The following is a 13174-nucleotide window of genomic DNA, read 5'->3' as shown; positions in this document are numbered from 1 at the left end:
CTTCTTGATACTTCTTAAAGAGTTTTTTTGTGATAAAATTTCTTCTACGATATCGATATAATCCACATCAGAATTTTCAATTTAATCATATTCGCACTTTGAATCATATAAAATGATTGTATATAATCACATAATGATTAAACTTCAGTGCGAAGGAAGGTGTCCATTGTGAAAGATCGTGGGCTTTATTCGATCTTCCCTTATCAAACCTGAGTTGAAACCACGCAGCAGCATTAACCAGAAAACCATTAAAAACTTTCCATAAAATACTGAACTATATTGAAACTAAAACATGGTCGTATGTTTATTCAAACTTCTCGTTGGGTCACCTGGACCCGGTTCCACAGTAGAGAATTAATCATTATTAAGTAGTATACCTGAATATAATGAAGCGTATATAAATGATGAAATGCCACTCTTTTTTAACCCTAGACATATGGGATCCATAATGCCTATACTTGTATATAATTCAACTAAACATTGTTTAAGCACTAAAAATCTTCCATCAACTGCATCAATCAATACGTGAACTAGCTAAAAATTCTTGTTTTCCTATCAATTTACATCTTGAACAGGATGTCTCCAAAATTCCTCGTCTACATCGAATTTTCTCCATACAATTTTGAGTACTGGTACCAATATCAAAATGGAGCTAATCATCATATGTATTTGCGGCAAAATTTGCCAGATTTTTGTCAACGACATTCTATATAACCTAATTGATCAAAATAACATCAATTTACAAGACATTTTGAAAATGGTTTTTGTTCTTGGAACTTCAAAATTGTCCACCGCAATCAAGAGAAAGACATTTTGCGACATCCCGTTCAAGAGACTGACTCATTCAAAGATATGTGAAAAGATGCATACCCCTAAACATAGTTCGAGAACAATTTTCAAGTGACTTATTAACAGTTATCAATCTCCATCGTTTATCCAGGGATCTACGCGCACATTACGCAACAAAGAATGACCGAATGAATAAAATACCTTCAATTAAATTAAATACTAAATAGAAAAATCTACACACAAGTTTTTTTTAATTATCATTATTCAATATTCAATAAATAATAAGAATGAGGATTAGAATAATTTACGGATAATTTAGGTTTTATAATTTTTTACAAACCGTTATTAATCTTATTATGAATTCTGCGAGTCACAATAATAATTCATTTATACTAAAACACTGAATAGTTCGATATGATTCAATATTCATTTATATCGAACATTTTTTTTTGATTCGATCGAAATGTAAAAAACAATTTGCTATGATGAAAACCTTTGCACTTCTATATATCTGAATGTATCGACTCTGTCATGGCCTATGGTGGACTCTTCAAAAGATAATAAAGGCCCCATTCGATTGTGCTCTGTCAGAAGCGGAACTATCTACTTTCTCTTTCGATTGTTGTCCCTGCGTTTGGAAGTTTCTGCCATCTCTGTGATGGCAGAACTGTCTTCTGCTGGAAGACAATGGCAAGTTTTCATAAAACTGCAATAATTTCGATTCATACGCTATGCTCTATCTCCCGCCCCTCTTCCGGAGGAGCACAATCGAAAGGGGCCTCCTTGGATTTCAGGTGAGTTTCAGATCAGTCCATGGTTGAAAAAAATCTATACGAATACCAACAATGTTTTAAAGCTATATATATCTAGACAGAGTCTGCGAACATGACTTGTGAACATAGCTTATATCGACTGGCAAGAAAATCATCAAAGGAACAATATGTGAACAATCTGGTTAAAAAGTGTTTTCTTTGAACATAAGTTCGCCAGAGGATTGAAAAAATCAATACACTGTATCACATAATCAATATTTCATATAGTATGTATTTACAGTTTGAGGAAACATTGTAGACAGACGTTTTATCATGTAAAGTACAGCAAAATGAGCCAGATCCAATGACTTCGACGTATATAATGGCTTAGATGACCATGTTTTTAATGATAACAGTAAGTGCAGCTCAAAATATCTCGCAACATTTCATGGGCTGGACTCATTGTATATTAACCATTATCATCCTATTTTTCATTTTGATCGTAAATACATTGAGGCAATAATAGATATGTTATCGATTCAATTTTTTCATACAACTCAAGTCGAATAAAGCTTATTACGTACCACTAGGTAATTGTTCATTTTATCCCGAGAATGGCCAGGACACTCACGGTTAAACTACACCCGATTACAACTTCAAATATACATATAATGGTAATGCGTCGAAGTGCATGTGTGTGTAGCAGACAAATTCTAAATTCCGACATGTTTTATCTTATTTAGACAACAATTTTTCATTTTCTATATACTGCACATTATCGATGATTCATCCACATCTATTTATTGATTGTGATTCTTCTTCGAGTAAAAACAGTGCAAACCGGTATGAGTATCGATCCGTTCATTAAAGATGGCCGCCTCCTACTGCGAGATCTTGAAATTGCATACTAGCAATATTGTCTTTTCGCAACGATTTTCTGGCAGAATCTACTGACAAAATTGCTAGAAATAGTTCGACGATGTCACAAGTCACAAGTCAAAACCCACATCAGTCAATAAACGCTTTCTTATCAACTGTGGGTTTTTACTAGTCTTCGAGTCATATCATAGGTGGCGGCCATCTTGAATTCGAAAGATCTATATCGTAGGAAGATTTCGCTTTTCTCATCATCAGCATTTTTTAGGATCACAAAACGTTATTCAATGAATGTAACCAAATAATAATAAATTAATGACATTCTCAATGACAGAAATGAAAAAAAAACATGGACAAACAACTTACACTGACTAGCTTCACACAGCAGTTTAAAAAACCACCAATGATATTTCTAGGCCTCCGATATCAGGTTTAATACTACATATTTCATTACGATAGCATATACAGGCTCTATAATTCATTTAGCACATTGAAACCGTTGATTATACCTTATGATGTGTAGCGTGTAACAAAACGAAGTAGTGCAGAGAAAAATAATACGGTGCGCCATAAAACAGAAGAAGACCTAAGCCTAGCTCAGGTTGACCTACGACCCGCCCAGATCGTCGCAAGAACAGCGGTAGTACACACACGCAACTGCTGAGTGCCGATTCGTTTGTCTCACGATCTTAAGAGCACTCGGGCCGATTATGACTTGATCATCGCCGAGTCTTGCGGTTGGTTGACTGCATTTTGAATGCTAAAAATCATGTGACCCAAACCTCGTCGTTGATTGGCTATGATGTTTAGATCAGTTGTAAAAATAGAACTTGTTCTATCCTTACGATTCGGCTTATGATCAATCCGTTGCAGTCGTAAGTACACGCATGTCGAAAAAAGCTTCCCGATTAAAAAATTGCAGACTTTGACTGCTTACGATCTGATCGGATCTTAGTCGACCTGAGTCAGGCTTTAGAATAGATGCAGCAATAAGCTGTTGGTCATGCATGTGCACCGATCTTCCAGAACGCTGGATTCACTTCGAGTCAAGGCGATTATGGATTATAAAAGCAAACACATAATAAAGAAGGCATGGTAAAAAAAAAAAAAAAGTGATTACGGACACCAAGTTCTTACAAAAATAAATCAAAGACTCTCGTCACTGCCATTGTTCATTTTTTGTTTTGATTCCTTGATTCACGCGCGATCTTCGACGGGACTGAGCGCGATAAATACCCTCACAGGTTTGTTCAATCGTAAACTATGATCTTGCTCATTTCGAGCGGACGATGAAGTACAAATTTAGTCAAACTAGTAAAGAAAAGACGAAAAAGAAAACAAAAAATTTTTCTAAATCAGAAATTTACGCACGGTTCATACATAAGATGGTTTTTCAGAAGATTTCTTTTTGTACGCATCGTGCATTGAACATTTGAAACACCGAACACTGTACAACTTATGGCTAAATCGTTCCATGCAGTTATGTACAAACAACAAGCACTACTTTGTACACAAATTGAACAATATTCATTTTTTGTTAGCACCATTCTTTTACATTCCCTGGTTTTCCGCAATCTAGGATCGACAGAGTCAACGGCCATCTTTCCTAGAAGCGTCGACGATCGAAGAAACCGATATTGATTTAATTGAACGTTTGATCCTAGTTATTGTTACTCGTATCGCGGAAAACCAGTCATAATATAGCGGTGTCGTCGAAGTCAAGTTAAATCAAAAATAGCCTAGATTATGCAGTTGAATTCGTAAATAGGCGAATGAAGCTCGTACGCATTTGGTTCTGTACAATCATCGTAGTACATGTTACATGATGTATTATCATTATCATTATTGTCAATAATAGAAAACCTTCGAACATCCAGGAAATTTAAATTGTGCGCGACGTACATTTATCATAACGATTACGCGATGAGAACAGTGTATAAAACCTACAGTCGATTAATAGCGTCGACTGAAAATGGGATTGTACGTAAATGATGAGAATCCTGAAAATGATGACGCTGAATATCGTATTTGCTTTAACCTTTCTCGAGTACCTATCTATTAGTATTATGATTTGGCAAACTTATGCGTTGGATTGTCAGCTACCCACGAAAATAGGAACTTACCGATGCACCATGGTTACATAGTGTCAGTTATCTCTAAAGTTCACTAAAGATTTGCGATGGTACAGTACGGCGGTCAAGAAGTTAATCAATAACAACATACTGCTGGAGAAAAAAAATGAAACTTCCAATTTTTCAGTCCAAACATTACTGAAGTTGTTCAAACATTATCAAACAGCCCGTTCGGCATACATGTACATATGTGTTTTGCACACAAAATTATGACATTTCGTCTAAAAATACCCGCGACAGGTATTGACTTATTTGTCATGTTAATGCTTGGATGGACACATGTATTTCCGTAAGATATGAAATACCAGGCTATCTATGATAACTGTTTGGTATTCGTCTATTGCATTTCGAACCATCGGAATATGTTTCTTAAACACGACGTATTTGGCATTACAGTGCTTGCCAACCTAAGTCCATACCTAAATAAGTAAACTGCAATATTTACTACAACCTCTTTTCCAGTAGCACGTGCGCCTTCTGAAACTTTCGAGTGATTGTTCAAATCAGAAATTCGATGGAATATAGATGAACCATTTAAAAGTATTTTCAGTTATATCTATGGAATTCATCTCTATTTATCTCTTGATTTGAATAAAAACTGACGAAACAACGAAGCAGCGCGGTAATCATAAAGACAGCAAAACCTCGTTGAAATGTATCTGAATCTGAATACATCCAGATTTAGATAGACTGATTCAGGTTCGACCATAGTAAAAATCAGTTCATCTTATTCCTTTTTGACTTCAAGAGAGCAAAATGTTTGCTCACCAAAACATTTCCACAATGCCAAATTTGATTTGTCACTGAAGAAATGCAAATGGTATGCCAGGGGCAGTTCTATAGTCGAGACTTAAGTTCAGTGGGAGAGGCGTGGTGGTCCGGTGGTTTAAGCCGCTAGTCACTGATCTCGTCAATCCAGGGTTTATGGGTTCGAATCCTGGTGGCGACAGAGTTTCTGGTGGCGAAGGTTATTCTCTGGTCTTTCCCCCATTAAGAAAAAAAAATATCGAACTCGCTTACGTGGTGCTCAGTAGGTTGAGAGAATAAATAGAAAACCAAAATAAAAGTCCATACACTGTCTTATATCTAGCTTTGTCTGAACTTGTTAGACTGGCTATGGAACTGAGTTGGTCTTAGATTGGTCTTAAGTCTTAGCCACAAATAAGAATATTGGTCTTAAGTCTTGACTATGGAACCGGCCCCAATTTTTTCGACTGGTCTGCTCGTAAATGGGTAACCGACTTTTGACAGTCGATGCAACGAGGTTTCGCTGTAATGTGCTACTTACACGAAAGTCGCTGGCGCTTAGATCGGCAAGCGTATTCACATATTTTGATATCTAATTTATCAGCTCGAACGACTTATCTCGGCGATATACTAGCGTCGTATTTTGTTCGAAAAAATCAGTCGCTTATCTGACTCATCACTGACATAGTACTACTACACGTTGAAAATTCAGCATTGATATGAATAAAAAATTTGGTGTACAAGAACACTTTTCATCCGGGCATTGCGTCACTAAAGGTATATGTACACGTGTATCGACATTCATAATCGAGATTAAAATGGAATATTTTGATTATTTTTTGTTTCCCCGACTGCCGCCTCCTTCTACTACGACGAGGTGGCAAGACTTCGTGCGCGCGCGCACATGTAAAACAGTTAAAACGGAAAAATTATCACATCTGAAAAATATCTAGGACACTCGCACGCACACACGCGCAACACACACATGTAATAAAATACGTACACGTAAACACATTCGCTATTCAATAAGTAAGTTTATACGCGGGCTACAAATACTCGCTTTCGAACTCTGACGAAGACGACGGTCGCTTTTGGCGTTGGCTCGCCTGAATAAGTAACGGTTTCGTGATGTCTTCGCTTTGTCCTTCGACGTCGATGTCCAACAAAGTTCGGAAGTGAGATATATGCGGTGGGGTGCTGCCTGGCGACGTGCGCGACCGCGCCGACAGGAACGACGCGTCGTCGCCCGTGATGCCGCTGTCCGACGTCGTCGGCGTCGTCATGCCCTTCGGCGTCGGCGACTGTTTCACGATCGCCGCGTGACTCGGTGAGGAATATTTGAGTATGCCCGGCTGCGGTCGCGGCCGCGGCTGTATGTGGTGTATGTCCAACGTGCCTGGACGTTCCGGGTGCTCGGCACGTCGACCGCGTTGCGGCGGCGGTGGCTCCAAGTTCGGATTCGGCAATCGAAACGGGTCCGACGTCGCGTAGTTGTAATAATCGTGCGAAGGGTTTGAAGAGGTAGATGTATTCGATGGCGTGCGTCGGTGAGTGGGCGTCGGAACCGCCGCGCCGCCGCCGCGATTAATACTATCTTCGAACTTGACGAACTGTCGCTGCGGCGTCGTCTTCGGCGTAGTCCGCGGCGTTTCGAATACCGAACTGCTGTCCGACACCTGGCGCGCGTACTCCGGCGGGCCCGACGAATACATGGCGAGGCCCGATTCGTCGGTGTCGGTCGACAGCGACTGCCGCGGCGACGGACTAGGACTGACGGTCGATTGTTGTTCGTTGCGACCGACGGCGTCGTACGCCTCCGTCGTGAAACGCAACGGTATGTCGAAGTTGACGCTCGGCCGATAACGCGTTTGATGACCGTGATATGTATGATGAGGATGATATCCTGAAGTATCTGACGAATACTGATAATAATCCGATTCCGGCTCGATGAATGAGTCCCGCACGGCGGCGAGATACGCGTCGCGGCGTTGCCCGATGAACGAGTCCTTCTTTTTCATCGGCGTGCCCGATGGCTCGTCGTCGTCAGGGTCGTGTAAGCTCGGGTGTATCGCCGTCGTGTTCGATAGGCGTATGTCGAATCCGGCCGCGACCGCCGCCAGAAGAACGGCGACGTTGTACAACGCGCCGTCCGTGCGTTTGCTCTCCGAGAAACGTTTTAAGCTGCCTGATTCACTCGATGTACCGGTCGTTCCGTTGTAACTGCTGGGAATGTTAGGCTTGGCATCTCCAGGATTTTCCGGCCACTCGTCGTCTTCATAATCTGTAATAGATATACAAAATCATATCAACATTCACGAGTTAACTTTGAAATAGCCAAATCATGCGGTAACATTTCAACGCAAATATTTCCTTTTCGCCATCAAATATAGTTTTTGTAACAATTGGGTTGAAACGTTCAAGATCATACAGGTAAATCCCACACATATCTCGGTTTGACGAAAGCTACAGATGCGAAATATGCTATCCAGGTTTTTCTTACTTTTACTATACGCCTAGTAGGATTTACCTATATAAACATGAAAATGATGTTCAGATTTCTCCAAAATAATGAGATAAACTCATATGAGGTACGAATATAGCGGCGTTCACACGAGGATTTCAGTACGGTACTAAGCGTTCACACTGTTAAATCATTCGAGAGGCCTATCTCCTATAAAAACCCGATCTCAGTACGGTATTCTGCTGGCCATGTATTTTCTGTAGTGTGAGCGCAGATTCAGTACTTTTGTAATACGCTACACTCAACCAGGGTGATGATTAGGCACCAATAAGAATGAAGATATACGCAGTTGTAGTCGCATGATTAGATGCTCACTTTGACCAATATTCGAACGTATCTTGCTCAAATAAGCTACATTTATAGTTAAACACAAAAGTCGCAAACTGCCATTCGGAAGCATGATAGCGTGGAAAGGCCATCTTGAAATCACTTTCAATATCGGCATAACTAAAATCGGCATAACTAAAACTAAGTGCCGAATCAGATGTGAACGCTACTGGCTCTGTAAGCGCTGTATTTTGGCAAATTCGACACCAGACAAGTACGGTACTTCATAAGCCCAGAATCTCGTGTGAACGCTGCTTATGACTAATTTCAGTAATCGGCCATCGTTAACACCTTGTCCGTCAGAAAAACTGTTGCTGATAAGAGCTTGTTTTCAGATGTAGCCCAGTACCCTTAGGAAATACCGGCTCACAAGGTACTTTTTGAAATTCAACAAACCCATCACAATATGTTCATAAATAAGAAACAAAATACGGCAGGTTCTGGTTGTCTACCATGCACAAGAAGACTAACTTTTCCAACACCACACACTTTTCCCCAGATAGGGGGTAATAAGACATGCTCTGAATCTGTAATGAATAGCTACACTCTTTGTACCTTCTAGCGCGGGGATGGATGACAATTCATCGGCTCGAAAGCTTCGGAAATGAAATCGTTTACTAAGTATGCAGGAATATTGTAAATAGTTCAGACTATTTTTAGCGTTGAATACCATTAAGTGAAAATCCTCAAAATAACTGTTATCGTTTTTTTCTTACGTTTCGGGTCGGAATACTTTCACCCATCACATCAGAGTTTATTTCAAAATTTTCTAATAAAAACTTTCATGAAAGTATTCCACCTGTAACGTATGGAAAAAACCATAGCAGTTGTTCAGATTTATATCGTGGGTTTTCTCTTAATGCGGGAATATAATAAGGAATTTTTCATGAAATTACCGTCATTTAAGGTTAAGCATTTTGTGTACATTAGGTTATTCCAAACCAGTTTGAAAAATCTTTAATGATTTCCATCATTTCACATTGAAGCTATGCTGGTTGCGATGATAATCTAAAACCATCATCTGATAGCAATAAGCAAATGTGACATATTATACACTGCTGAATGCCAGAAGCAGGTTCATTATATCTATTCATTTATTCAAGCAATATAAAAGCCAGGCTTTTGCAGTAACTGACTTGGCATAGAATTTGAATTTAATTTTTTGAACTGCGTTATCAACGAGGCAGATTTTTAAAGTTTGCTTTAAGAAAAATTTAATTGTCAAGCAACCACGCATTAGTCACTGACTTGGTTTAATCAGGCAGAATTGGAATTCAATTTTTTGAGCTGTCAACGACGAGGCTGATTTCTTAAGAGTTTGCTAAAAAAAACTTAATTGTCAAGCAACCAACAGGAGACAATAGTCACCTAGATTCTACACATAGATATATATATTTAAATGGACACGTTGAACTTGACAAATATATATAAATAGGAGGACTGCACTGTTGACTGAAATCAGGGACACTCGAGAATTCATTCTCTCAAGTGCCCCGGTTGACAAACTCAATAAACGAGCACGAATTCGCTACTAAAACTTGGAGCAAGAAAAAAACCAATATACGATTTCAATAATGCACGAATTATTGAGTAAAAAAAATATGAGATGACATCGATTATGAAGTCGACCACACGACGACAATACCGAGAGCAGGTAAGGACTATATTTACATACATATATACATGTATACAATCATCGTTTCGGTCAGACGCACACTCACCGGCCAATTCCCGCAATATCCGGCGATTGATATGGGCTAAGGGAAAAACGATTAGAAAACGCCAGAATATCAGAAAAGTGGACGATGTAATTCCCGCGCGATCGTTCAGAGCAGAGAGAAGCATGCGAAAGAAGCGCACGGGCGTCGAATGACGCAGCGCGCGGCGTCGCCAAAAACCGACCGTTTACCGGGTGTATGTTTATATTAAAGACGGCGGAAAGATTGGAAGCCTAGTTCAGGTCGACCCGATCAGATCGTCATAAGAACAGCAGTAATACAACCATGTAACTGCTAATTGCCGATTCGTTTGTCTCACGATCATTAGAGCACTCAGGTCGACTACGACTCGAATCCGTAAGTCATGTGACGCAACACTTGATGTTGATTGGCTACGATCTTAGGATCAGTCGTAGGAAATAGAACTTGTGGTCTATCCTTAGGATCCGGCTTTCGATCGGTTTGCGATCAATCCGTCCAATCGCAAGTACGCTCTCGTTTAAAGGTTCCCGATCACGCACTTGACTGGTTACGGACCGACGATCTGATCCGACCTTAGTCAACCTGAGCTAGGCTTAACTTGTGCACCCGGACCCGGTTTCATAGACTGAGTATCTAAGTTAACCCTAGGGGTAAATCCTCAACCACCATAGTAACAATGAGAAACCATGGTTTTAACTGACGAATTTCAAAATATTCCCAGAGACTATTTTTCTTCCACATCTATGAAACCCAGCCCGGACTGTTCGCTGCATTTTTCACTTGTCATCTTTCCGCCGACTCGTTTCGATGAGAGAATCGAGAGCAGCTTCTTTCCGTTCGTAAGCGTGAAGTTATTAACTTTCGAAAAAATCTTACCCGACGAGAACCGGCGAGATTTCCACTCCTCGGCCGACGCAACTGTTGATTGATGATTATTAGTGTACGTGTAATGTTTAAACAAGTAACAAAATATCGAATGATTTTAATTTCGTAATGAGGTTAAGCCGCGTGAGTTTGAGGAGGGGCCGATTAGTAGAACTTGCCCAGAAATCTATTGAATGTCCCTGCTCCCTGCCCCTATATTCATATCTATACCTGATCAGACAATAGGCAAACAATTGCCCCTATAATCTAAAGACACTGTAATCATATTTGAATTTTCTAAGAAAAATTCTATGACGCAAAATGTTAAGCAATAAAGATAGGGCAAGCTCACTTGAACATAATTAAAACAGGCAGGAAAATTTTGTCGATTCGATTCAACGAAGGGGGTGCTTTTTCTAATTTTTTTTTTCATCGAAAAAGATGGAAGCAGCTTTTATCTAGTCGTCTTTTAAAAGAACGGGCGATATTGTTGTTTTTATCAGCTTCTAGATTTTCAATCTTAGCGGTAGTAGGCCAAGCGAAAATAAATGTTACCACAAATCAAGGGTTATGAAGGTCACCTTGATCACTGGTAGAAGAACCTGAATTCGGTAAAACAAAAAATGTGTTTTTATATTGCTTGTTTTGCGTTCTTTTTACGCGATTTTCAACATTCATCAGTAAAGATTAACCGTTTAAATCGACAATCTAATTGCGCAGGTGGATAGAAACTTATTGAATTCTTTTTTCGTCTCGCGGTCAACTTTCAGAAACCTACCTAACTCCTGGAGAGCACCTCTGTTGGAATGTCCGCCGAGATGTCGCAATGACTTCTCGAGATTTGGTGCACTTTTCGACCATCGGCCTTCTCCGAACATCCACGACGGGCGGTGATGGCGATCTTTTTGGATGGTACTTGGTCCCCATGTTTTACCTTTCACACCACCCACCGGATCTAGAGAGATCATAAAAACAAAATACGTTTTTCGAAATAACAGTTGAAACCAACAATTCGTACTATAGTATCTACTATGAAAAATGAGATAACTCAAACTGGCTAGTAGCTAAGGCCTATGCGTTCAAGTATCTCTTGGTATTCTTAGTATTAGTGTTCACTTATACTTCTTATTTTACTTTTGGAGAAAAAACTCATTGGTCCAATCTAAATCAAAAACATTTTTGAATTCATGAGAGCCAGACAGAGCCGGTTTGGCACGACCGAAAATGTCGAACCAGGCCTGAGCCAAATTTTAGCACGGGTCAGATTGTGTGTCAATTGTGTGTAAATTGCAACTGGTTCTACTGCAATTAGGCATGGGCCAAATCGTCTTCATGAGCATTTACTTACAAGCTATAGCCCTGAGTCTGGGGTATCCTGGCGACGCTGGGGGAGTATCTGGACTAGACGGCAGGCCAGCGGCTTTATTATAGGGTGGCGTTTCTTGCTGTACAGTGATATTATGACGAAAATCTGAAACGAAAATTTAAAGTCATGATTTACCGATGAGATACAAAACTGAGACCGAAACCATCCTCAATATTACATACCTGATGGAGTGCTGATACTTTTTCCACCAGATTTCAGCAGTTTTAGTCGACTTTTCCTGAACTTCCCTTTGCGCTTTTTCGGCGTTGGCTTGCTCATGATTTGCTGCAAGATCATGATATTTAGCTCCCTTTCGAGTAAGTCGATCTCGCGCTCGGCGAGTTCTTGTTCCCGTCGCTTCAAGAATTCCTCCTGAAGTTTTTGTTGTAATGCTGCCTTAGTGAGTTCCTCCTCTCTTGAACGTAATTCCTGAAATCGATAGCAGGCTCGATTGTTGTTTGAACTCCATAAAACAATAACCCAAAATTGTAACGGAAATATGTTTGACTAATTCTATTCTAAGTTCAGGATCCAGTTGCGTAGCTTTGTTTACAGCCAATCTAAAGACCAAACTTATGATTAAGCACTACATTTGGACATAGGTCACGATTGAGCATCCAAGCCCTGGGGCCGGTTCCATAGTAAAGGTTTAGACTTAAGACCACTCTAAGTATTTCCATAACAATCTAACAACTTGAGACCAGTCTTAAGATTTGAGACCACTTTTGGACTTAAGTAATGACTATGGAACCGGCCCCTTGGGCCAGTTACACAGTCTTGACTTAAGTCCAAAAGTGGTCTTAAATCTTAAGATTGGTCTTACCGTAAGTTGTTAGATTGGCTATAGAAATAAGTTGGTCTTAGACTGGTCTTAGGTTTAAGCCATAACTATTCAACCGGCCCCGAGGTTATCATAAGGCAGACTATTTGACGAAGTTTTCACCACAATATAGAGTAATTTGAGTTAGTAGCTAAATTGAAAATGAAAAAGAGACGATTCAAATTTTGAAGAGTATTTTCTTTGGGAACAGATGAGTTTTTTGAAGTGATGCACTCAGTAGCGGTAGTCATTTGTGAGTTGGTTGTTGAGGGTTTCAATC

At 39.8% G+C, this 13174-nt stretch overlaps 1 protein-coding gene across 1 annotated transcript in view; it reads right to left on the bottom strand.

The window, feature by feature from the left end:
- Nucleotides 1–299: 299 nt before the first annotated feature.
- The window catches only part of LOC141902171 (mitogen-activated protein kinase kinase kinase 10-like), a 33352-nt gene continuing 20477 nt past the window's right edge, over nt 300–13174 (bottom strand). The window contains exons 5-8 of the mRNA XM_074789814.1: nt 12257–12503; nt 12057–12179; nt 11487–11663; nt 300–7577 (exon numbers count right to left, since the gene is read on the bottom strand). Coding sequence (XP_074645915.1) covers nt 6343–7577; nt 11487–11663; nt 12057–12179; nt 12257–12503 — 1782 coding nt within the window. The 3' untranslated portion in view covers nt 300–6342. The remainder of the gene's footprint in view (nt 7578–11486; nt 11664–12056; nt 12180–12256; nt 12504–13174) is intronic.

The sequence above is a fragment of the Tubulanus polymorphus genome, chromosome 1 (assembly GCF_964204645.1).
Source record: "Tubulanus polymorphus chromosome 1, tnTubPoly1.2, whole genome shotgun sequence".
In the NCBI taxonomy this organism is placed as follows: Eukaryota; Metazoa; Nemertea; class Palaeonemertea; order Tubulaniformes; family Tubulanidae; genus Tubulanus; species Tubulanus polymorphus.
This window is presented reverse-complemented; position numbering and strand designations above follow the sequence as displayed.